The 27,266-nt window shown below is 39.2% G+C and overlaps 1 protein-coding gene across 1 annotated transcript; it reads right to left on the bottom strand.

The window, feature by feature from the left end:
* On the bottom strand, positions 1 to 27,266 carry TSPAN3 (tetraspanin 3). The gene is made up of 7 exons (XM_061158930.1): positions 27,004 to 27,266; positions 12,692 to 12,883; positions 12,387 to 12,461; positions 9,234 to 9,335; positions 7,888 to 8,040; positions 7,537 to 7,620; positions 1 to 907 (listed from the first exon to the last, which is right to left on the bottom strand). The coding sequence occupies exons 1-7, from the start codon at positions 27,064 to 27,066 to the stop codon at positions 815 to 817; spliced, it is 762 nt and encodes a 253-aa protein (XP_061014913.1). The 5' UTR covers positions 27,067 to 27,266; the 3' UTR covers positions 1 to 814.

The raw sequence follows: 27,266 nt of genomic DNA on the forward strand, positions 1-27,266 counted from the left end.
TTGAGGGGGTGATACAGAGTTTATTGAATTAGATTTTTCTATTTACAACTGAGATCGCATCTACATACTATTTTGCTAGTCTACATGGGTACATTATTTCTAACGAGTTTAGACTTACGATGAATGGGCTCAATCATACAAAAATACACGCACACACTCACACTAATTGTTTTAAAACAGTAGTGCATACATTATACTCCTCCTATAAAGCCAGCTTTGATTAAAAACCGCTAGTTTCAAAGATCAGTCTGATTTTGAAGATGAACCAAGATACACAAGGTATGATTCTAAAATCTATCTTAGCCATTTTGTACAGTTGCTATCTTACTGAACTATAGTATATATTTTTAAAAAGGACACTGATGAGGGGCACCATCTGGTATTAACTTTAACCAGACAGCTGACTGCCTCCTCCTCCCCCCAAAAACCTTTGGCCAAGAGTTCTCCACTGTGAAGACTGAAAGACCTGGTGATACCACAGCAGCAGTCCCATTATGCTTGGAGGTGACAGAAGCAGGGCCACGTCAACCTTTAATGCTACCACACTACGCAACTCACAAACGGTTCTGAGATTAGAACATTTACCGCTGTACTCAAAACACTTACGGACATGGAGAGTCAGCTAGAACAAAGGGAAAAAAAAGTCATCGGTGGGTAGGTAAGAAGGTAGACAAATGAAGAGTCAAGCTGCTCTGTCCAACACCTGTGTACGTGTGCTTTAACTAAATGAACTCAGGAGGCCAATAGCAGTGGACCTGCTCAATTCACCTTCCAAATCAGAACAAGACTAAAAAGCTCAGGCTTGAGTTTTCTACTATGCATAGGTTCCGCCGGTGATGAGGAGCTCATAAGCAGGATCTCTACTCCTTCTGCATAACACGATGCAGGCACACAGCATGCCCAGCAGCTGCAGGAAGAAAACAATGGGGAAAAAAGGCTGAAAATCCTCTTACAGCAAGTGTGTATTTCTTTGTTGGCAATGGAACTGTTTCACCGTTCAAAGATCTCAAATCATCAAAAAAAAATCACGAACAGTAAGCAGTTTCTAGTGAACACATTATCCTTTTAGGAACTAAGAACCCAGTTTTAGCATCCCTGCTGCATATCTAAGAATAATCTGTGAAGCGAGCAGAGTACCCAGGCTCTCCTAGTGCCAGCCCCATCTTGATCCAGACCAGGGCTGTACAAAAGTGTACTTTCTGCAGTGATGGAAACAGTCCGTAACTGAGCTGTCACATATGGTAGCACATGAGGTTCCTGATCACTTGAAATGGAGCTAGTGCAACTAAGGAGTTGCATTTTTTATGTTATTAATTTAAATTCAGATGTATGTGGCTAGTGGTTACCATACTAGACAGCAAAGGTCTAGGGAGTATAATGAGCAAGACTACATATGAAGAAATCTATGTTGGTATTTCACACATCTGGATTTTGGGGACACAGGCTTTATGACAATCCACCGAATAAAAAGCCCAATATATGAGTAGCCCAAAAGCCCTATGCAGGGGGAACCAATCCAGATGCCAAAAAGTGTGGTTTGAAGGTTTCTGCTTTGCAATTATTTATTATTTTTGAAATCCAGGATAGCTCTGTGATATTATGTACATATTACCTTTTAAAGGTTACTTTCTTCATCATTTTAATAGGCCTAATCCTTCTGTGGTAGCAAACTGGAATAGTAATAAAGTCATGCCGTGTTATTTTGGGTAAGTGAGAGAATTAGGCTGGATTAAAGAGAAACGAGTCTAGAATTTCTGACCTGCCTTCTTACAAAATATAAACAGTCATATACAGTTAAAGAGCTAAATAAATTAATGTGCTGTTCTAACTATTCACTAGAAGTGAAAGGTCTCAGTTATTTGATTTCAAAAGGCAGGGCCCTTTGTACATATAGGGGTCAATCTAATTTCAACAGAATGTACCCGATCTATAACTAGACATTCAAAGTCTGAAGTGGAAGATTACTAATGAGACACATGTACAGAGACAAAAGATGTCCTCAGTCTGAATTCTCCAGGATGAAGTCACACACTCCAACTTCTCCCCTTATTTAGTCTCTATTCTACTCATTTGGGATATATACTTCCTGCTTGAATTCATCAGTTTCATTGTATCAGCATTTGCTGAGTGTTTACTAGTGCAAAGTACCTTAAAGACATTTTAAAAGTAGATATGGTTGAAGTTCACTATATATCTTAAGTCAATTCTAGACATGCAGAAACACATTTCCATTCACTGTACATCAAAACATTTTTAGAATAGCTATAAGATCAAACACAATTATGTTCCCAGGCAATGTTAAATTGAGCAATAAAAATGCTAAGCTCTGAAATTATTGATTTGGTTGGGGAAAAGATCTCTTCCCATCCTCACTTCCTCACATTCCTTTCAGCTGGTTAACTTCTACTGGAGTCAGCACTCTCAAAATGGGGTCTGAAATAAGTATCCTTTTTTTCTTGACTTTAAATTAAATCAACTTGTACTGATTTAAAAACAATTTAATAAGCTTGATAAAATCCTACTCATGCCTGGAAATGAGTCTGTTATTAACATTAAATACTCCAATTAAAAAAAAAAAAATTAAGTGCTACACAATAACTTCCCATAGTGCAAACCTCATCACAAAGTATTACAGGTTCATTTCCAAAGCTTTGCTACATTAAAATCTCATTGATTATTGAAACTCTCCAACAACAGATTTAAAAATATCACAAATGTTTTAGCTCCAGTGTGATTTCTTAGAATGAAACTTATCCCTACAATATTCAGGTCATGAGAAGTAATCTGCACCTAGTCCAAATATAACACGCAGCTGACAGCAAAAATGATTACTAAATACATAAGCAAATGATTAAAAAAACTGACTGCCAAGGATTAAAATGCTCTATGATACAAAATTATAGATGGCATTATGGGGAGGTAGGTATTTTATACAAGGTAATTAGAACTGGACATTGGAAACACTCTTTTCTGAGAAAAATTTAGAAACACCTATCAAAAAGTCATCCCTATTCTCTGACCCCTCAACTAAAGGCTACAAATTTTTTGCTATAGATTTTGCACATACATACAGAGGGTATTCACTACTTGCACTTCGGTAATAACAACACTTCCATAAGTGCCCATTAATGCAAATAAATTATGAAGTAGGTAAAAAAATAGAATACTTATAGGTAGCCATAGTAGCATATTAATTTGTCTTTAAGAAGGTACAAAAGGTTACATATATTATTCCACTTCTATATATTTTTAGAATGATGAAGTTTTAGGAATGGAGGACGGATTAGTGGTTGCCAGGGTATGGGGGAGGAGGCATGGGAGGGAGGTGGGTGCAATTATAAAAGAGTACCAGGTGGGACTCTTATAGTGTTGTAGCTGTTCAGTATCTTGACTGTGGTGGTGGTGGATACAAGAAAAAAACAGGTCATAAAATTGTACAGAACTGAATACACACATAGAAATGAGAAATCTAAATAAAACCAGTGGATTGTATCAATGCCAATGTCCTGGTTGTGACACATAACAGTTTTGCAAAATGTTAACCACTGAGGGAAACTGTGCAAGGCACACAAAGATTCTGTCTGCATTATTTCTCAAAACTAGAGGTTTCATACAATTATCTTAAGAAAAAAAGTAGAAAATTGCATCCTATAAGCTTCTATTTGTATAAAAAATATTTATGTGCTTGTAGAACCACAAACTACTTTAGGAAGGATATATAGGAAACTGGGAACACTGGTTGCCTCTACAAGGAGGGACTCGAGAACTGGGGTCAAGACTTTAGCAGGAGTTTCACCTCTTATTAAATATGTATAATTTGAAGAAAAATTTATCAAGTGGGCTTTTCAATTAAGGAAATTTTCAAAAAGTTAACAATTAAGATTTTCCCCAAATTAAAAAATAAAAAACCACAACTTAGCTACTCAGGAATTAGCTTCCCAAGCTTTGGTTTTAAGTTTTTAAGGAAGAATTACTTGAAGTATTTTTTTCAAAAGATGGTCAGAATTAAGCCACTCAATTTTAACTATCTAAAGGGCCCAATCCAAAGTGCTATTTACATATGTATTTTAACTCATTTTAATGAATTAAAATAGAAGTTAGAAGAAGCAGGAAGGAAATAGCAGTCTCAGCCTCATTCACACAGACCAGAAAAAAGCAGCATGGCCTTGGGAAGTGGTTCTCTATAAAATTTTGCTCTTGATCATTCCATCTTAAGGACATGACAGCATTGTGAGACTCCAAGGACTGATAACTTCCCTTTTTTCCCATATTGCCTTTGTAGAGAGCTTTACCTGCTGCTGATACTTAAAAGAGCTTGCCAAATCAAAACTCTAGATTTTATTATTATGACCAGATCACTGAAATATAAAATTTATAGCTGATCATTTGTACATTTAAGAGGCTGGTTACTATCAAAGAAGTGAAATATCTTGCTGATTAATAAACTAATAGTATAAGGAGTGTAGAAAAATCTTTAAAATCTCATTCTCTTATATTAAAAAATGCTGTTGTAACAATTAACTAGCACTTTTCAGATTTTTCTTTCTTGATCATTTTGGTCCTACCCAAACCTAGGCCACTTAACAAGACTAGAACAAGGGGGGGCCAATGTTTCATAAAGGGCAATTATAGTAAATATTTTAAGCTCTGTGAACCAAGAGACAACACTGGTCTCTGTGGCAACTACTCAACTCTGTCACCGTAACACAAAAGCAGCCATGGACAATACATAAGATGAATGGGGCTCACACCAAAAGAGGTGGTGGGCAGACTGGCCCACGATACTCAAACAAGAGGCTTTTATTGGTAAATTAAGCTGATGAGAAAATTTCATCTTAAATTCACCTTTACGTCTTAGAACATTGATGAAATGTAGCTTAATGGTACCACAAATCATACTCAAGATCGAAGGAGACAGCACTTAAATAGTTTTCATACTCACAACACTACCAAAAATCATCTTTCTTTACCATTAAATAAAACTGAATTTCCTGCAAGAGCTCTTAGAGCTTCCCTACTTTAGAACCTGAAGAAAAACGCTAGCAATTTTTCAATGGTATTACACTGTGTATTCCATCCAGCTTAAAGTGTCAATTTGCTGTCAGATTTCTTAACAGAATTTAGGAAATAAATCTTTAGAGAATCTTAATTCTTCAATTTGTAATCAGAGGCAGAGCACACATGGAGATAAGGTTCAAGATTTAGTGATGGTCGTAAGTCATGCTATACTTGCTCTTCCTCAATTTCAATGTCTTCAAAACTAAGGGAACAGGGACTGGAGAATGTCCAAGCATCCTTCTAGCTCTTTCTTTATCAGGGTAAGTATAAAAGCTCATTGCTCTTTGAGCTGTTTCTGCCTTCACCTAGGTTTTCCATATCCTGGGCACCAATCTACATCAGATTCTGAATATCAAAAGTTTAAACATTTATAGGTACTCACACATATTAGAAAACCCTTGTTTTTTTCTCTTAAAACTAAATAAAATTTTTAAAATTTTAAAAACCACTACGTTTCAAGTCTGCAAAAGTTCTCAATCTCTGACTCAGTTTTGCTGAACTTGAAACATCAAAGCTTTTATCAGATATTATTTAAGCCATGGTGATTTAACTATAAAATGGTATGAGAAGGCATATTTAAAAGACTGGTTAGAACGTTTATTAGTCCCCACTGAAAAATATTTAATGAAGAAATATTAATAAGCTGGTTAATAAGCTCAAGTAGATGAGGGACATATCTGAGTGTTTTCATTAGCCTTCTATATACATGTTGCATTCATGATCATAAGCATCATACACTTCTTAAGCTTTTCTGCTGCATGCTAATATATGCAGCTTTATTACCACACATAAAATCATTAAAAATGCACAGATCAGGATTTCACTTGGGTAAAGACACTACCTTCATGTTTCATTATTTTTAGCTAAATGACAGTGTTTACACAAAGAAAATATGAAATACATCCCTGCTGACCTACAGATTACTGCTATGCTGAGCCACAGAGTAAATGCTTAGAAGGGCAGAGACCATAGCAAATAGAGCTAGGCTTTTTAATCAATCATTTCAGAGCTGTTTGAATACCAGCAAAGTAAACAATCACCTTTTTGCCATTATTAAAAGGCACTTCCTACTAAATACACTACTTTCTGTTCAAATATACAGAGAGCAGACAAACCAAGCAACTTACATATAAATTAGCAATTACATTGGTTTATCTAGCAATTAAATGATAGAAAAACTTTAACACATTATTGCCTGGGGGATTTTTGCAGAAACAAATGCCTGCGGTGTTAATATGTCTTTGGTCAATAATGTGCTAGAATAGATTCTCTGGACCTGAAGCATGTTTCAAGAATATACTAAAAGAATACTACAGAACACTCTGAGAACTAGATCGGATGCAAAGGATTTTCAATCATTTTCAAATAGTTGTAACATTCCTCTAACAGAATCCCTAAGATAAAATATATATACCTGATAAACTAGGAATGTAGGTAGTTTAACTGGGCAGAAAAATAGTCATCTTCCTTATTTGTTTTTTAGGTGGGTATGAGATTGAAGATTGAAGGCAGGAGGAGAAGGGGATGACAGAGGATGAGATGGTTGGATGGCATCACTGACTCGATGGACATGAGTTTGAGCAAGCTCCGAGAGTTGGAGATGAAAGGGAAGCCTGGCGTGCTGCAGTCCATGGGGTCACAGAGTCGGACACGACTGAGCGACTGAACTGAACTTAATTGATGAGGTATAAAGGATATGTGTGGGCTTGTTTGTTTGTTTTTGATAAAGTGAGAGGTAATTAAAACAATTACTAGCTACTTTGTACAAGCTATTAGTAAGGAGGGAAAAAGACTGTTTTCACTGGTAGGTGCTGGGACAAGTACCCTCAGCTACCAAAAAGACATAGGACATTTCCAGATATGCCAAGCAGTATGACAGACTTCTTGATGCCAATCTGTTTAAAAAAACTAAATCCACAAATACTAGGGTGGATAAACCTCAGTATTTACTTAATAGTCTTTTCTGTAAAGTGATAAAGTTGCTCCTATTAGTGTAAGAGACTAGTGTAGTGCCAGTTCTTGATGTATGTATATTAACATATAAATCTCTTGGAGACAGGAAAGCAAGAAATGGAAACAGAAACAAAAAAATTAAAATAAAGCTTTCCATCTCCAAGCTAAAATAAAGCAGTTTGATTTTCTTAACAACTGTGTGAAGTTCTACTAAAGCACCTCCCAAGAATACATTATGACAACAGTCTGTATTTTGAACAGGTCACTCACTAATCAAGTCAAGAAAATAAAACAAGAAGTCCCTCGTCCATGGTTTCCCCATCCAGATCTCTGGTTTCTGGGACCATTCTGGGTCTATGTCTGGAGACAGGAAACAGAAGATGTTGGAAACTGGCGTCTGTACCTCAATCACTTCCAAGTTATCCATATACACAAAGCTTAACTGCAAGTGGTGGTTAAAAACCATTTGGTATTGACATTGGAGAATCAGTACACTCTGATAAGTCCTTGGCTAGCTGTGCTTACCTGAATAGCTGCAAATGCCAACGCTGCCCAGATAACATGCATCATGATTTCTTGTAGCTTCTTCACAACTAGAGCCTCACACCCCTGAAACACCCAAAGTCATCTTCATTAGTCTTTTTAAAAAGGGAAAAGCTGCAAGGTCACACATTACTACTAATTGGCAGAAATGGAAATGACGAACTACAAGAGGGAAAAAGATAATGCATTTGAAAATAATTTATATTAAAATTAAAAAAAAAAATGACATTAAAGACAAGTAAAAGAAGGTAGAAAAGTTCTAGGTAGAGATAATTCACCAAGAAAACAGGTTACCAGGCTAGATTCAAGTGCTATTCAAGGAACTGAACTTACCTCAGCATAGAGATCAGAGGGGTGGGCCAGACTGCCGTTACAGCTGCTGGCTGTCTCTCTGCAACAACTAAGTGGGACGCTCTGGTTTTTGGTTTCTTTGAACCAGTCTGTATTTTCCCAGTCTGAATAGTTGTGAATTCCACAACAGTGCAGCTAACAGAGAAGAGAACAGAGACATCAGTCCTCATAGAACACATGGCCTGTGCTGAACTTCAGAGTTCTGTGCACGGCAGAGCTTTAAGCTACTTTAGACCAGTCATGTCCAATAGAACTTTCTGCAATGACAGAAATGCTATAGGTCTGTAAGCTCAGTATGGTAGCACACAGAGGAGAAGGCAATGGCACCCCACTCCAGTACCTTTGCCTGGGAAATCCCATGGATGGAGGAGCCTGGTAGGCTGCAATCCATGGGGTCGCTAAGAGTCAGACATGACTGAGCGACTTCACTTTCACCCTTCACTTTCATGCACTGGAAAAGGAAATGGCAACCCACTCCAGTATTCTTGCCTGGAGAATCTCAGGGACGGGGGAGCCTGCTGGGCTGCCATCTACAGGGTCACACAGAGTTGGACACGACTGAAGTGACTTAGCAGCAGCCACACAGAACTACTGAGCACTCACAGTGTGGCTAGCATTAACTGAGGAAGTGAATTTTTAACTTTAATTTAAACTACATATAATTAGTGGTTCTAGACCCTCTGTTTGAAAAATCATACTGCCAACAAGGGGTAGTTTATAGCTAAGAAAAAAACCTTTAATTTTGCCTGTTAAACATCTGATTCTGGATTAAATATTATATCCAAAGACAAAGTATTTAGAATCTTTTGTCTGAAATGTCTGGTATTTAAGTTATAACTAGCAAAAGACATGTGGGAGTAATAGATGAAATAAGATTGGCAAAAAGTGGATAAATTTTGAGGTGAGTTTATGGATACAAAGATCTACTAGATACCTTTAGGTATGTTTCAAATTGTCTACAATAATTTTCTTTTTTTACAGTTTTATCTTATCTTTGCCAGTCTTGTCTTCTAAAGGTATGTGAAAGACTTCTCACCTCCTCTAAAGTTCATTTGGGCTCTCAACTTTCCTGTGACATAAACCTCTTGCCCATTATCACCCCGTTAGCTAATTATTTTTTGAGGGGAAGGGCAGATGCTTCCTTTCTGGCTATGCTAGGTAATGGTGGAAAAAACTTTTCCAGGGTGAAGGTAAAAATACTGGACTCATTATGCAGCTAACCATGGCTATAAAGGTACACTGCTAATTTACATAGTAACAGAGATAAGTTTAATATTGACTCAATAGCGACTGGTTCTCAAAAACAAATCAGCTTCAGGAGAACTCACCTGTCTCTGAACATAGTCAATGGCCCGGCTAGCAGCATCAGGGTTGGTTCCATTGTAGGTCTTATACACCTTCTGAATGCTGCGATCAACTTCATTTTCCACCTGAATCAAAACAAAGAATCCAGTCCCTCAAAAATATTGGTGAAAGTAACATTAGTCAAGGCTCCAGCTAAGTGCCTAAATGGCATGTATGTAAAGTTTTGAGATAGCGCTATGAATTTCTTGTAAGAAAAAAAGTTCTCTCCCTTCGTGCCTTCAGGTAGACTCAGGCAAAATGTCAGACATATTACATTAGATTAAAAGCAATCAAAGAGACGATTGTGTGCAAGATGGCAGGCTACCTATTTATGAAAGAGGGAGAAAGTAGTTGAGCCTTGAGATAGGTGTCCTGAATTATAAATATATCACCTCCTTTTTCAAATGGGGTTCTTAGAAGACCTACTCATTTTCCTTTCCTAAAGGAGGTAAAAATTAAACAACTTAAAAAGCACCTATAGGATACTTTTGGGACAAATACCAATATTACATTTTACTTATTTAATGTTTATTTAGACTTGGACAAATATGCAAAAGTAATCAACAGATTTAAAAAAAAACAATCAGGAAATCAACTCTTCAAAATATATCACTGCCAACAGAGTGGCAACTAAAGTGTCATTTAATTAAGTTTGCTTGTACCAGATTTTCCTTACCCTTCTAAGATGATGAGACCTATATGGTAATTTTATCAGTCATGTGGTTAAGATCATAAAATTGATGACCAGACTGTAAGCAGGGGCATAATCCACTGCATTCTTTTTTTTTAGCATAGCTGTCTGGTATGTTATACAGCAATGGTTAAATAGTAAATCAGCCTATCATGTCTTTGACTCCAAACCATAAGTTACAATGAGAATAACCCTGGGTGTGCTCAGAGAATAACCTTAGGATGCCTGTGTATCGGTTCTATGTTGTTGTTGTTTAGTTGCTAAGTTGTGTCCAACTCTTTTGCTAATGCATGGACTGCAGCCCACCAGGCTCCTCTGTCCATGGGATCTTCCAAACAAGAATACTGGACGGGGTTGCCATTTCCTTATCCAGGGGATCTTCCCCACGCAGAGATCGAACCTATGCCTCCTGCATTGGCAGGCAGGTTCTTTACCCCTGAGCCACCAGGGAAGCTCTATAGTTATACCCAAATTAATTAATTTAAAGCAGTCTATTTAGCCTTAAATGCTGCTGTAGGTGGAAAGCAAAAGTGGGCAAAATAGAAAGGAAAGGGGCAAGAAAACAAGAAATGACCAGAAAAGAGGAAAGAAGGACAAGAAGGGAGTGGCTGGCAATAGTTATCTTGGTGTTTGAGCTGGTAGGGCCCCTCGTTCCTCAGGAACAAGTTGTAGGGTTGCAACTCCCAGTATGATGCATTTGAACTGTGGTGTTGAGAAAAGACTCTTGAGAGTCCCTTGGACAGCAAGGAGATCAAACCAGTCAATCATAAAGGCAGTCAACCCTGAATACTCATTGGAAGGACTGATGCTGAAGCGCCAATACTTTGGCCACCTGACTCTAAGAGCTGACTCATCGGAGAAGACCCTGATGCTGGGAAACACTGGAGGCAAGAGGAGAAGGGGACGACAGAGGATGAGATGGTTAGATGGCATCACCAATTCAATGTATATGAGTTTGAGCAAACTCTGGGAGATAATGAAGGACAGGGAACCTGGCATGCTGCAGTCCATGGGCTCGAAAAGAGTTGAACACAACTGAGCGACTGAAAACCAACTCCCAGTAACCTTTTTTTATGTCTAGGACCAAGGCATTTTTTCCCTAAAGAGGCAATGGAAAATGAAATCCTCAATTTAATTCTTTTAAAATAGAAATCTGGGAATCTATGGACTAAGGAAATTTGAACAAATTCCTCAGCTGACCAATTATTCATTTATAGATCATTCTACAGTCAAGGAGATGCTTGTTTCTTGGAAGGACAGCTATGACAAACCTATGACAAAGATTGAGGTGGCTCTAGTGATAAAGAACCCACCTGCCAATGCAGGAGACCTAAAAGACGTGGGTTTGAAACCTGGGTTGGGAAGATCCCTTGGAGGAGGGCACAGCAACCCACTCCAGTACTCTTGCCTGGAGAATCCCATGGATAGAGGAGCCTGATGAGCTATAGTCCATGGGGTCACAAAGAGTCAGACACGACTGAGTGACTAATACTTTCACATGACAAACCTAGACAGTATACTAAAAAACATCACTTTGCTGACAAAGGTCTATACAGTCAAAAGTTATGGTTTTTTCAGCAGTCATGTACGGATGTGAAAGTAGAACCATAAAGAAGGCTGAGTGCCAAAGAATTGATGCTTTCGAACTGTGGTGCTGGAGAACTCTTGAAAGTCCCTTGAATTCCAAAGAGATCAACCCATTCAATATTAAAGAAAATCAATCCCGAATATTAGTTGGAAGGACTGAGGCTGAAGCTCTAATACTTTGGCCACCTGATATGAAGAGTCAACTCAATGGAAAAGAGCCTGATATTGGGAAAGACTGAAGTTAAAAGGAGAAGCGGGCAGCAGAGGATGAGATGGTTAGACAGCACCACTGACTCAATGGACATGAATTTGAGCAAACTCTGGGAGATAGTGAAGGACGGGGGAGCCGGGCGTGCTACAATCCAGGGGGCTGCAAAGAGCTGGAATGACTAGCAACTGAACAACAACTAGAGTCATTTAAAGAAAACTATCTACAAACTAGGGGTTTCCCTCGTAGCTCAGGCAGAAAGAATCTGCCTGCAATGCAGGAGACTGGGGTTCAATTCCTGGGTCGGGAAGATCCCTTGGAGAAGGAAATGGCAACCCACTCCAGTATTCTTGCCTGGAGAATTCCATGGGCAGAGCAGCCTGGTGGGCTACAGTCCATGGAGTGGCAAGTTGGACACGACTTAGCAACTAAACCAGCACCACCTAAAACTAGGACAGCAGTAGAGTAACACTGTTATATTCAATGAGACAAGAAATCCTGACACATAATTTCTAATTACCTTTATATTTTTCAAGTGGTGGCTAAACTGAAGGCAAAAGAAAATGTTTACTCTGAAAATGAGTTTGTTCTATTTCACTCAAAACACTTAAACCACCTTTTAAAACATATAAATTACAGTAGACAACATACCTTTGCTCTGTAAACATATCCCAAAACCACAACAACAACTTCTGTGACAAAAACCAAGAGTAGGATGATGACAAACTGTAAGGAAAATGTAAAGAAACATTGTCAAAAATTAAATACAAATGAAAAAATAGCTCTAAATACTCTCTTGATAAAAAGTAATTATCTGAGATAAGTGCTACAACTTTAAGACAAGTGCTAATTCTATTCCAATTATAAAGAGAGCCGAAGAGAATATGGAGTTTCATGCTCAAGTTAAGCAAGTAACACAAATGAATATTCCCACATATCATGAAGAGCTAGCTTACCGTGGCCAGTCCACAGCGGCTTTCCCGGATTGTGGCACAGCAACCAATTAGCCCAATAATGAAAAGCAGAGCCCCGACAGCTATGATCACCACCGCAGGGATCAGAGTGTACACATCTTCAAAGAAGTGGTCATAGTCATCGTAAGTGATGAAGACATAGGCTCCGACATAGCATAAAATGCCAGCGGCTCCCTGTAGAAAACAAGGTCAGAGTTCTGGTAAAATTCTCCAACCCCTGCTGATAAACATTCCCACTATTTCTTGGCATGTTAGAACTCAATGAGATTTTCCACCACTTTTAAATCTATTTGTAGACTTTTATCAGTGAAGCTGAAAATTATTCATTAGTAAGAACATTTCTTTACTAAAGTTGAAAAGTCTTCCAAATTCCATCTACTCTTTGGTAATTGCTGGCTCATCTAGGACCGAGAAACCATTAATTCCGTACATAATACGGATGACAAGAATGAAAACACACACACACCCCAAAGGTCTTCTGAAGTCAATTACAGATCAGTGCAGAGGTGAGGGTTGCCCCCCTCAAATGGGGAAATCAGGACTAGTGGCAGAGTCGGGACCAGAATTCAGGTAATCTGACTTCAGAATCTGCATTTATACTCTCATCTCTTGCCTTGCGGAAAGAAAATTACAATAGTAACTAATAATCACGATACAGGATACCCACTTCTAAAAAATTTGCTGTCCTAGTAGAGACTGTGAAATGGTAAAGCTAGAGGGCTGAATGACTAAAGAACTTTGCAAATCCTTTGTGTGTGTTAGTCACTCAGTCATTTCTGACTCTGCGACCCCATGGACTGTAGCCAGCCAGGTTCCACTGTCCATGGGGTTCTCCAGGCAAGAATATTGGAGTGGGCTGCCATTCCCTTCTCCAGGGGATCTTCCTGACCCAGCGACTGAACCCGGGGGTCTCCTGTATTGCAGGCAGATTCTTCACTATCTGAGCCACCAGGGAAGCCCCTTGCAAACGCTTTAAGTCTATTTATGCTTTAGAATTGTGTTTCTCGAACTACGTGAATAGGAATCACCCGAAGATCTTATTAAACTGCAGACTGATCAGTGGGTCTAGGGGTGGGACCCGAGATTCTGCATTTCCAGCAAGCTCCCAGCTAACACTGCTGATTTTTGAACTATACTTTGAGGTACAAAGTTTTAGAGCACCTACAGGGAGAGTGGGTGCAGAGAGTCATGGAGCAGCTGCCGCCGCAGACACTACACTCCAGTCACAGGGTTTTATTAATACACACGTCCTCCTCCCATCGCTGTCAGTTTTGCTATCGTGTCAATTTCGCCAGCACAATGCTTACAGCCCAGTGTTCCCTGCTTTCATGTAAATGAGCAAATACAGTGTGAGGCTAAGTGTTAACACATCGATTTAACGAATTATCATTTATAGAGCACTTTGAGGCTTTCATATAAAAAGAATTATTTCACCATTCTTTAAAATTTAACAGATACATCATTAATTTTCAAACTACAAAAGAGCTTCCACAATTATATCATTAATTCCTCTCAACCTGGAAGCAGTTTAAGTCTGTGGGATTCTCTAAGTTTGGGCATCATCAGTATATTTTCATACACTAGGCTGGTAGAATCACTCAGATCTGGAAGGAAAAGACTCCATTTATAGAAAGTTGAGAAAGTAACTTGATTTAAAAAAAAATAATAAGCTGGACTTTTTAAGAGACATCAGCTAGAATAATGGAGCCAATTTAAAACACCATATTCTTTGCAAATTCTCCTCTGGCTTTCAGGAGGCCCCCACTGCTGGAGCTCTTCCTATTTCTTGATCTCTCATTCTCTTCGGGGACTCTCCTTTACCAGACAAATGTCAGTGATCTCCAGGGTTCTACCTTCGGCCCTGTTTAGTTCTCATTTTGTAGGCTCTCCTTTGGGCTAGCCTAGCTATGGCTTCACCAGTCACTGTAGCTCTCCACCTAAGCCATCAACTCAGAACTACACATCCCCATCTGGAAGTCCCACAGACGCCCTGACCTCAACCTACCTCAAACCCTCGCTGCCTTCCTGCTCACTCCATTAAATCTGCCCTCATATTTTGTATTTCAGAGCAAACGGCACCAGTTACTTTTCCTAGTCAAATGCCTGAGTTATTCTATACTCTTTCTGTGACCTACTTCTATATCCCATCAATCTGCAAACTCCTTCAGGTTTACTTTTTTATTTTTTAGTAATTTTATTTATGGCTGTGCTGGCTCTTCATTGTGGGCAGGTTTTCCTCTAATTGTCACGAGTGGAGGCTGCTCAGTTGTGGAGCACGGGCTCCCAGGCTCAGCAGTCGTGGTACATGGGGTTAGTTACTATGCAGCGTGTGGGACTGTCCCGAATCAGGAGCTGAATGTGTATCTCCCACGTTGGCAGGCTGATTCTTTACCACTGAGCCACCAGGGAAGCCCCAGATTTACTTTCAAAACACCACCTGAATATTGTTAACTTCTCTTTAACCCTCTGCAGTGCTTGTCTTAATTTGGGCCTTACCACTGTTAACCCTCAACCTTACTTGCTGACCCTCCCTCTGTCCCTTAATAATATGTTCTTTATATGATCAGTTATTTCTGTTAAAAATATAAATCAGAACAAGGCATTAGCGTGCTTAAAATCAGGATGAGGCAAGTAAGGCCTCTGATAAACTAAGCTGCTCCTTCCTGCTTTTTGGGCTCAGACTCCACGACCTCTCATGCACCCTGAACAACTGAAAGCTGTTATTCCAAGTGTACTACAAATTCTCTCACTTCTTTACTTTTGCTGCTGTCTTCGGAATGCTCTCTTCATCTGCTTAGGGACTCCTTGTCACCCATTAAGATGCAGTTTAAATATCACCTCTCCTTTAGGAAGCCATTCTTGACCATTTCAGACAGGATTAGGTGCCCTTGGTCACAAACCATCCCCTACACAACTCTAACGGCATTTATCACAAGTGCTGAAATTATAACTATATATAAAATCTCTGCATACCTTTAGGGCACAAACTTTGTCCGTCAGTCTTTCAGCGCTGAACCACCATCCATCACCTAGAGCAGTTCTTGGTAGATATTTGTCAAAATTCATTGAGAACACTTCATCTCATCCCTTCCCTTGAAACTGCCCTTCAAGCTCAATCATAATCTTTGGTTTGAATTTGCTTTGTTTCTCTTCAGTTCAATCTTACAGATTTTAGTTCACTATTCGAACAACTGAATCCAGCTTACTTAATTCTTAACGGCCATCACAGCTGGAATACATTAGCTTATAAATGCTTTACTTACAGCAACTGAACCTGTTCAAAGACCCTCAGTTCACTGACATACTTACTTTGGGGACATATTATTATGGGATGATGGAAGACATAAGAGAGAGAAAAGAGGATAAACAGTTTATTTGGGTGCATTAACCACAGAAGTATATGGAATACTTAACACTCATACCAAAAATTACTGTTTCTTGACTACATATGTGTGATATGCAAACATACAGATATGTACACACAAACATTTTGTTATAGTAAATACTTTTAGTCCCCAAACTGAATTAAAAGAAATCCTATATATGAAGCAATCAAATTTTATCCAATTTGTCTTCATTAATCATCTCTCTATTCTTTGGATTCTTAGCTTTTCTTACTCTAACAGGCAACCTTCATTTCTTACAAGGCTTGAATTAAAATAAATTCCATCTTTGAGCTGCTAGTAAACGTAATTAAAGGCTACATAAATTTGACTGAAAATAAAACCAGAAGATATACTTACTCAACAATTTGAAATACAGGACATCGAAGAACTATTTCCATTTTAGACATGAAATGAGTTTGAGATCCCTACAAGGCTCACCCTTGGTGCTGCCTGGGAGTGGGCCAAGCGAAACACTTCCAGTGCGCCATCTTCCACCCAGTCCACCCAGACAGATAATGAATGCAATGGAAGGAGGAGATGCCATTTGTAAAGCTGCCTGTTCCTTTACTAATAGCTTTGAGAGAAGTTTCTTTCCCCAGGCTGCAAATCAGTCAACATCTAAATCTCACAGTGCAGTTGAGAACATAATGCTTCTATTTTGACAACATACAGGGGGAAGCAGCATAGTCGCTGCACGTACCAAGCAAAAACTGCAGTGACTGCTGATATGAAACTATATAAATCAAATAACTCATAAACAGAGGCTGTCCCCTAAATTTTCTCCTCTTAATGACATGTGTGTGTGTGTGTAGTCAATGACATGTATGTATGTGTGTGTGTGTGTGTGTGTGTATGTGTGTGTGTGTGTAGTCGCTTCAGTCATGTCTGACTCTTTACAACCCTGGGGACTGTAGCCCGCCAGGCTCCTCTGTCCATGGGATTCTCCAGGCAAGAATACTGGAGTGGGTTGCCATGCCCTCCTCTGGGGGATCTTCCCAACCCAGGGATCGAACCCATATCTCTTACGTCTCCTGCATTGGTAGGCAGATTCAGAGCCCAATGACATGAATATATAGTGCTTAATAGAAGTTGTATAATAAACAACTTATGAAATGACATCAGTTACTCTGAAAATACAGAGAAGGTGTCCTAACAAGAGTTGAAGACCTAAAAACAGCAATAAACAACTGCTTTAATGATATCCAACCATCCAAATGACAAACATAGGTGGGGCGTTATATGGTAAATGTAAGGAAGGTTGTAAGTAATTCCTAAATAGGGACTTGCAGTCATGAAGATTTTTAACATAGGAGCTGTGGCTATTAGAAAGGCTAAAAGGTGAGTAGGGTTAAACTCTTCTTCTGAAGGGTCATGCTGGGATTGAGATCTATCAAAGGCTCTGGGCTTTGCCAACAAAGCAGCTGCAGAGGGGATGAAATGTAGAACTTGGAAGCAGCTGAACTGCTTTAGTCACCACTGAGAAAATCTGAGCCTATAAGGAGGATTTGTGGAGGACAGTATACTAAAAATATTCATCTTTTTTACAAAGAAATGAAGGGAAACTTAAGGGAAAGGCTGAAAGCTGAAACAATAGGGAAAAAAAAGAATTTTCTGAAAAGTGTTCTTCCTTAGCCTTTTTAAAAATCTGCACCAGGTCTTCAGTTGTGGCATGCAAACTCTTTAGTTGAGGCATGTGGGATCTAGTTCTCTGAGCAGGACTGAACCCGGTTCCCCCGGCTGCACTGGGAGCGTGGTGTCTTAGCCACTGGACCACCAGGGAAGTCCCTCTTCCTCACCCTTTAATAAACTCATGTTCTAAACTGTCACAGAATTTTAAAACCTTAGGAAAGAGTGCTTTTGCACAACACCAAGCTATTCCTCCAAAAATAAAGCTACCTGTTAGGAAATTTTAGAAATATGAGTTTCAGAAGTATGACACTTCACTTTATCCTTTCACCCCTTCACTCCCTACATACAAATGTAAAGCCCTTTTAAAGTAAATTTCATTTTGTTATGTAAGATTGATTTTTCTATAGTTTAGAAACCAATGTTTTGGTTTTAGAAACTAGTTGTTTTGTTTCTGTACTTTTCAAATATTCTGAGAGAGATGATGAAATACTAAAATCCACAAAACTCCTAAATTCTTTACTTTTCTAAGAAAGAAGAAATAGGAAATGAAAGGGAGCACATCAAGCACAGTGAGCTTGCCACCAGAATGTGGCAACATTAAAATTAAACAGACTATTCCACAATAAGAGATGAAACAGCTCTGCTGTGAAAGTGTATCTATATGGAAATTTAGAAATGTGAGGGTAGAAGCATCCCACAGAGCATTTGGGTGAAGATAAAGCAAAGAAGAACAGAAGTGATTTTCCTGCAGGACAGGGTAAAGATGAGGGGGCCATCTGAAGTCATTCAGCTAAAAGCATAGTCTGACAAATTCTTCTCACCTGCGAGAACTACTTCTGTGTGATTTTTGCCTCCAACAATCAATCAATTGGTAAAGCAGAAGGATTGGAATGTTGGGAGAAAAAACAAAGACTTGGCAAAAAACCACTGTGTACTCCAGACTTTTGTAAGAATGCAGATTTCAAAAAGCAGAGAGGGAAAAAACAGCAGCAGAAATTCATCTTCTGTATCTATTTTTAAACATTTAACTCAGAGCTTTCTGTATGGTCACAACAGTCTCTCATGTACCTATCCCCCTTCTCTCCTACAAGGAATTTATTGGTAATTCTATACAGCGCATTTAACGCATATATATGGAATACAGAAAAGACGGTACTGATGAACCTATCTGCAGGTCAGGAATAGAGACGCAGGCGTAGAGAACAGACTTGTGGACACTTTAGGGGAAGAGGGTGGGGTGAATCGAGAGATGAGCACGACACAGATACACTGTCATGTGTAAAACAGATCGCTAGGGGGAAGCTGCCGTGTAACACAGGAAGCTCAGCCCAGCGCTCCATGACAGCCTGGAGGGGTGGGATTGGGGCTGGGAGAGAGGCTTCAGGGGGAGGGGACATACCTACACTTAGAGCTGAATCACGCTGCTCAACACAATATTGTAAAGCAATTATCTTCCAAGTTACAAAAGTGATCTATTTGGCTGTGCCAAGTCTTAGTTGCAGCACGTGGAATCTTTTTTTTTTTACTCTCAAATTTTATTTTATTTTTTTTTTCATTTTTTTTTTTTTAATTAGTTGGAGGCTAATTACTTCACAACATTTCAGTGGGTTTTGTCATACATTGATATGAATCAGCCATGGATTTACACGTATTCCCCATCCCTATCCCCCCTCCCACCTCCCACTCCACCCGATTCCTCTGGGTCTTCCCAGAGCACCAGGCCCGAGCACTTGTCTCATGCATCCCACCTGGGCTGGTGATCTGTTTCACCATAGATAGTATACATGCTGTTCTTTTCAAATATCCCACCCTCACATTCTCCCACAGAGTTCAAAAGTCTGTTCTGTATTTCTGTGTCTCTTTTTCTGTTTTGCATATAGGGTTATCGTTACCATCTTTCTAAATTCCATATATATGTGTTAGTATGCTGTAATGTTCTTTATCTTTCTGGCTTACTTCACTCTGTATAAGGGGCTCCAGCTTCATCCATCTCATTAGGACTGGTTCAAATGAATTCTTTTTAATGGCTGAGTAATATTCCATGGTGTATATGTGGAATCTTTGACCTTCTTCGTTTCAGCATGCTGAATCTTTAGTGGCGGAATAAGAAATCTTTAGCGGCGGCATAAGAAATCTTTAGCTGTGGCATGTGGAATCTAGTTCTCTGACCAGGGATTGAACAGGGCCCCCAGCACTGGGAGTGCAGAGTCTGAACCACTGGACCACCAGGTAGGTCCCTATACAGGGCATTTCTGAAAGTTTCCCCAAACTCCACCCTCAAGCCATAAGTTTCTTAAAATCACCTTAAATCTTTCAGCATTCTACTACTTACATAACATTCTCTAGTCAAACATATTTTTGTTCTGACTTAATCTGATAAAATACTTCGTATCATTAAACAGAATTACTCTTTTACCAAGTCCAATGCTGCATATTTCTCTTATCACTCAAGGAGAAAAAAAAGACTATACTATACCAAAGATTTCAAATCTTCTTACCAGAAATTAAAGTTATTTTAACCAAGAATTTAGGAAGCTATTAAAAATATCATTTTCTCCATAACAAATTGGTCAATAAAGACAAGCAGTATTCAAAGATACATAAGGATACAGAGAGAAGAGCCCTCGGGAGTATAAGAAATTTTCTGGAACGCTATCTGGCAACACATTATTAGCCTCAGCATTTATGCTTTTGCACCTATTAACTGTACTTCTAGGAGTCTACTCTTAAGAAAGGAGGTCAGATGGAAACAGATTTGTACAAGGTGCATTCATCAAAATGTTACAATAACAAAATTATAATAGCAAAAACAAAAGATCATGTTGAAGTTTGACAGAAAACAGCAAAAGTCTGTAAAGAAATTATCCTTCAAGAAAAAATTAATTAAAAAAATAAATAAAAATAAAAGAGAATACTATATACATACACACACACAAAGAAAAAACCCAAGCATCCAGAGATATATTTGCATTACAGCCCTTAAATATGTTGAAGCATAATTTAGTAACACACTTGTGGTATGTTAGGGGGAAAAACACACTTATGCATGGATATTTATAAATACCAAAGTGTTAATACTGGTTGTCTCTTAGTGGTGAAATTATGGTAATATTAAAATATTTTTTAGTGTCTTCTTTAAAAAGGAAATATATATTTACAGAATCATGAAAGTCAATATTTAAAATTGTATCTGAAATTGAGACTTTGTTGTTCTTTAACAAATGAATTCTTAAATCTGTCCTTAACCAAAACATAAAATAGGAATCTCTTCAATCCCAAATGTTTTAGGCACCTCTGCCAATCTTCCCTGTTTATGACTTTTCCTGGGTCTGCCTGGCTTTGACTCATCTTTAGATGTTTTCTGACTACTTAATACAATTCTGATCATTTCAGTACACATCTTTTTCCCCCCATAAATATCACCTATCAAGGAGACAAAACAAAACCCTACTTTGAGGTGTAAAATCTTGACAATAAGCCACTTCTTTCTTCATTATCAATATCACTACCATTATTGCCATTATTCTTAAAGAAAGAATATTTTAATCCTTTAAACCAATATTATTCTGAAGATATTCCAAAGGTCATGTTCCTCAATTTTGTCCTATTTTCACTTTTTCTGTATTTGACTTTTTATAATCATTGTTTATCTAGCTTAACAAAATTTTTCTATTTAATCCGATTTTTATCTCCCTGTTGAAAAACCCAAAACATTCAAGCTGCAGTGAAACTGGAGATCTGCAACTGCCACAGTCAAACTATTGTAACAGCATGGAAATTAGATATTTTCAGATTGCAAGACTCCAGGGGTCATCTGAAAGTATTTTCAGAGTATTTATATACACATTTTTCTTTGAGACTCTCTATCCCCATACCCTACTCTAACTGTAAAGAGTCAGTTATTACTACCGGAGCCTGAGGTGTTTCAGCTTCATAACAGGAGAGTTTGCCTTTGCTTGGGTTATGTGTTTAATCAATACCAACAACAGTGTAAAATACAGTATGTCAGCATTTACTATAGATTTCCTTTTGATAAGTCAAACACAAACACACCAATGCAAATAACTTTTCTCAGCTACTGGCTCTACCAAACTATTAAAGAGGGGGAGGGAGGAAAGAGATGACATTTTTAAAAGAAGACTTAAGACTGTCCACGTGGAAGGGGGACAGAGAGGAGCAACTAGAAATTAAATTCAATGGAACATTAAATGATTTTGCCTGTCTGTCTGATCCCTCTTCCTATAAGCTGTTAGAAAGCAGACACTATACCTTTTGCATTTCTCAAACAGGTAAAGCACAGATATTCAAAAAGTATTTACTGAATGAATGAGTCTTAGGGTATACTTGTTTGATGCAAGTATAAATTTTACGGAATAGTTTTTTTGAAAAATTCCTAATGTTGGATCTTATGGAATAAAATTCATTAAAATATTTCAAAGCATGATAAATACCCTAAAAAGGTAATAAACAACCTATTTCTTAAATTGCCAATTAAATAGAGTCCTTCTACATTCCCATTGCTTTGAGTTCTTTCAGTTAATAGCTCACAGCCACAAGGTACTTGGTCCAGTGGACAGATGACTGAGAATGCAGTAAGACTGGAAGTAATTCATTTTCTTAACTGTCAAAGACAAGAAATAGGTCTCCATTACTTGCTTTTCTTCTAGTAAACTGAGAAACAACTATGAAAAAAGAAATCTGTTAGCTGAAGGTGTGCTCCAATGACATATTCTTTGTCGGAGCAGTCCCTCATGAAGATGGGAATACAAGAGGTAAAGAAATAAATTCCAGGATGTGAGATGAAGGATCCAGTTTTAAAGTATCATGTTCTCAACTCGAATGTGCAAGATGTGCTAGAAAACACAAAATACATATATGGAGAAGTGTGACAAGCAGTTTTTCATTTAAAACGAAATATTTCATAATAAATTTTTATCTTTTAAACAAAAGCATGAAGGTAATTTGAACACATCAAATTTGCCTTAGGGCCTGTAGACTGTTCCTTATCTTAAATGTCCCCCATTTCCTCCAAATCACCCCAACATCTGTTCCTTCACATATTCCAGATTAAATTTCACCTCTTTGGAGAAGACTTCTTTGCCAACCTAAAGCAGCCACCTAATCACTCTATCACATCATTCTGTCTTAATTCTCTGCATAACATATCACTATCTGTTATTTTTCTTGCTTATTTTTAACTGTCTGTCCTGTAAAGCTCTGTAAGAACAGAGATCTTCACTTTTCCACCAGTTTATCAGTAATATAAGCAAAAAGTGGGTGCTTAAACATTTGTGTAGTATTTGCTTAACAAAGCACATTTCCTTAATTTTATGTATTCACAGAGGCAAATGCAACTTGAAACTTTTTTAAGATAAGACAAATTTTAAAGCTTAAATAAGGCTTTTAAATAGGATTTGTATTTCCTATGAATGAATGATTACTGAAGCTGCCACATTCTAAAGTTGTTTCCAAAAGCCTTTAAAAGGTGTTTAACCTTGTGGTATCTCCTATTCCACAGCCGTTTTAGCGTTACTATAGCCTTTCATACTGATGAAAAACAACACCCTAAGCAGATGTGCCAGACTAGAAATTCTGCAAGCATGGACAAAGCTTTCTCTTACAGTCTCTATAATGCCTAAGATATGTGTGAGCAAAATAAACACTAGCCAATTGGCTCTCCTTCTAGGGTAGAAAAAGTAAAGGTAATTTGTATAACATGGGACTTAATTAAGTACTCAATTAACAGAATGAAACCTGAAATTATCAAGTACTGATTTAAACTTGTTTTAGATGAGGCCTCCCAGGTCAGATCAAATGACTCACTGAATTAAGGCTCTTGACTGACCTTGGAGCAAAAGTGCAGTTTAGAGAAGAGGTTACTGACTGTTTATTCTAATACCCTTCAAAATGTAGTCACTAAACACTTTTGTCTTCTAAAAATCATCAGGGATCTAGCACTAATACACTTACATTTAAAGCTATGCCACTCTGTAAAAAACAAAGAGATCCAAGTTGTACAAACTTGTCCAAAATTACCTTTCATGCTACAAGCCCTAATATTTTGGAATTTGGTGATGAGCTCTCAATTTCCATTAAGACAAGCTTAAGGACTTTAGAAACCACTGTTTCCCCTTTGCCTGTGCCTTTCCACAGTAATTTTCTTAGACTGTACTGTCCATAATAATCTACACCAAGTCAACATTAACAACTTTGGCTATTATATCATTTAATGCCGATTCTAAGCATTTCAAGTACATATCTATTTCCACATTACAACGCACTGAACAAACTGCCGACTGAACCAGGATATCAAGATATTAAGAGGCAGAGTTTAAATATGTTACCAAAGCAATTAAACTTCAACACTTATCAACAATCAGCTGATAGTAAAAAGCCAATACAACAGTTAAAAAAATCTTTACTAATGTTGACCAGTGGTGGTGGTGGTGTTGCTAAGTTGTGTCCAACTCTTGCAACCCCATGGATTGTAGTCTGCCAGGCTTCTCTGACCATGGGATGCTCCAGGCAAGAATACTGGAGTGGGTTGCCGTTTCCTTCGCCAGGGGATCTTCCCGACCCAGGAATTGAACCTGGGTCTCCTGCACTGCAGGCAGATTCTTTACCAACTGAGCTATGAGGGAAATGTTGCCCAGGGGAACCCAGATAAATGTTAGAGATGCTCTATGTAGGGAATGCTTATTCTTACACTTAGACATTAAGGTATTAAAAGGTGGAACGGACCACTTATAAAAGAATACACTTATTAGAACTGAAGAATGCAATATAAAAAACCAGGAAGAACAGGTTAACATGTTTTATGTACTTCCCGATAATGACCTAATTTTTTAAACTGACAAGTTAAATAGTATAGTTTTAAATGCTGGTGGAAGTTCTATAAACAAGGTTAAAATTATGTTTTGGAGCAAGTGAGTCTAACACTGCCTAAAGAGCTCCTTCCCCTTTGCAAGTCTTTTGAAATCACACTTTGCTCTAACACCACAGGCTCTAGAGTATAGGACACCCTGGGTATGAAGGCTGGCTCTACCCCACCTTGGGTGTGCCACTGTGAGTAAATTTTAATGTCCTCATCTGTAAAAGAAGCATAATATTCCCTGCCAAATGAGGCTTTATTCCATTAAAGTACTTAACACAGTGCCTGGGTATAAAAAGCACTCAAACTTAGTTATGATTACCAACATCATCAGATTCCAACGGTTGGTCCCTAAACTACGAATTCTGTGGGAGACACATCTCATATTGCTTCCTTCTTAGTTATGTTACACGAATCCTGCTCTGTGCCACATTTTTCCCCCTACATGTCTGCTTAACTTCCTCATCACAGCTCACCTCACAAACATTTTACTATTCTACTAACCTAGATAAAGGGTGTTTAACCTCAGCCTTGGCAAGAACCCACCATGAAAAGCACAACTGAAGTTCAACATAATCTTCTTCACTAAGTGCCAATAATAGTACATATACTTACATAATTTCTAAAGATGAATGAATCTTTGAATAAACTGCAATTTTAAATGAAAATTTAATTATTTAAAGAAAATGGTTCCTGTATTTCCAGTATTTTGTTTCTTTAACAATTCCAGTCCCTGAGCTTGAAAAGCCTAGAAGTCACCTGATATTACACAGATTCTTCAAAATCGAACTGTATGCCCATAAAAATAATAAGGGACTGTAAAGGATACAAAGCTAAGTCTACACTTACGAATCTTCTTATCTAACAATGTTTCTCATCTGGAGATACTAGGAGATTCTTTTACCTTTTAAAAAGGCTTCTAAGTCAAACTAAAGTATAAGAAACACTGCTCTAAAGGGAAAAGAAGAAATAATGGAATCCTGATGTCACGTGGGTGATCCTGAACAGTACTCTCAGTCAGGATTCTTTTCATCACATCATACCCTGAAAAACTCTACGGCAAAAGATGTGTGTGGTAAGTGCTCTGTGATGTGTAATTATTCTTTTATGCTACAGCAGTCAGGATATGAAAAGTTTCATTCTTTGCAGGGGGAGGAGGGAACCAGGTTGTAAGAAGGAAAGGATTCTTTCCAATTTAGATATGTTTGTGGGAAAGAGGTGAATGGAGACATACAAAAGGACGGGAAGTGGAAATGTTCAAGAAGTGTCCTGGAGACTGGGGACACAGAAGTGTGTCCAAGTGTTTAAGAACATGGTCAATCGTGAGGAAGGAAAAGATGATTTGAGGACATTGGTTGCAATACCAGAAGGGCACTGAACTTTATTCTACTGCTGAAGCTTTGAGGGAGGGGTGTGTGTTTATTTGTTAAATGAAGTAAAGTCATGTGAAGGAAGAAAAGCTTAATAAGATTTATCCGGGTGCAAGGTCCAGATGAACTAGAGGGTGGAGAGGCTGATAGGAATAATACAGGTTATTACAAAAGTCCCTGACGAGATAAGGACCTGAAGTAAGACGAAGTGCTTTAATAAAGGGCCCTTTCTTTGGGGGCGTGTCCAAAAAAATTCATAAGCCACCTTTTATTGAAAGTGAACTCATCGCTTTCTAGATCTTGTGACATTCGAGTCATATTTAACCAAGGTTTATAATCTCAGGCTACCCACCCCCATGACCAAACAAATAAGATTGATTTTCCTCGTCAAAGGATTATTTAGCTTCTCAAGTTGAAACCTTTCCGTTTTCTGGGCTGGTAACCAGTCGACCAGTTCTCCATACACAAAGAGCTCTAAGGCAAAATTCCTCACGCCTGAGTCGGAAGCGTCTCCGCACTTCTGCACCGTTTGCTCGCTCGCCTCGGGGCTGCCAGTGGAGCCGCGGGGGCTCCGGGCCCTGACAAAGAAAGCGGCGCCCGACCCTTTGGGGGATATCCTATTTCGAGCCTGATGTCCTGAAAGAATCTGCAATAAGAGCTCTCCGTCCAGCAGGCTGTTCCGGGGGGAGGTTGGGGGAGGGGAGAGGGTGGGCTCTCTGCGCCGGGCTCCTGGCACAGGGCCCGCCGGCCGGGGCGTTGGGCCCGAGACGGAGGCCGCCAGAAGCCCCCTAGGGTTTCTCCTCACCGCCCTCTACACCCCGAGTCTACGTCCCGGCCGCGGAGGGACCAAAGCGAATCGGCCTCCGGGGCCAGGCCCTCCCGGGTCTCCGCCGCAGGGTCCCGTCTCTCTCCCACCTCCTCAGCGCCAGCCGCGACCCAGCCTGTGTCCCCGCTGGTTCCCCACCGGCGCTTCAGCCGAGGCCTCTTCGGGCCGCACCGCCGGCCCCTCGCCCTTTCCCGCCCGCTGGCCACGCTCACCCAGAAGATGAGGTTGAGAAACACCAGCACGGTCTTGGAGGAGGTGATGCCACACTGGCCCATGGTGCCGCCGGTCGGCTGCGGCTCTGCTCGGCGAGCGCTCGGGACGCGCTCACCGAGCGAGGTGGCAATGGCGACGGCGCCTCCCCACAGGGAACTGCACGGCCTGCGAGGCGTTCACCGCAGCCCCCGGCGCCGTCGCGAACCCCAGCCCCAGCAAGCACCTCGCTCCTACGCGCAGCCGCCGCAGTCTCCGCAGGGCC

Source organism: Dama dama, chromosome 13 (genome assembly GCF_033118175.1).
Source record: "Dama dama isolate Ldn47 chromosome 13, ASM3311817v1, whole genome shotgun sequence".
NCBI lineage: Eukaryota > Metazoa > Chordata > Mammalia > Artiodactyla > Cervidae > Dama > Dama dama.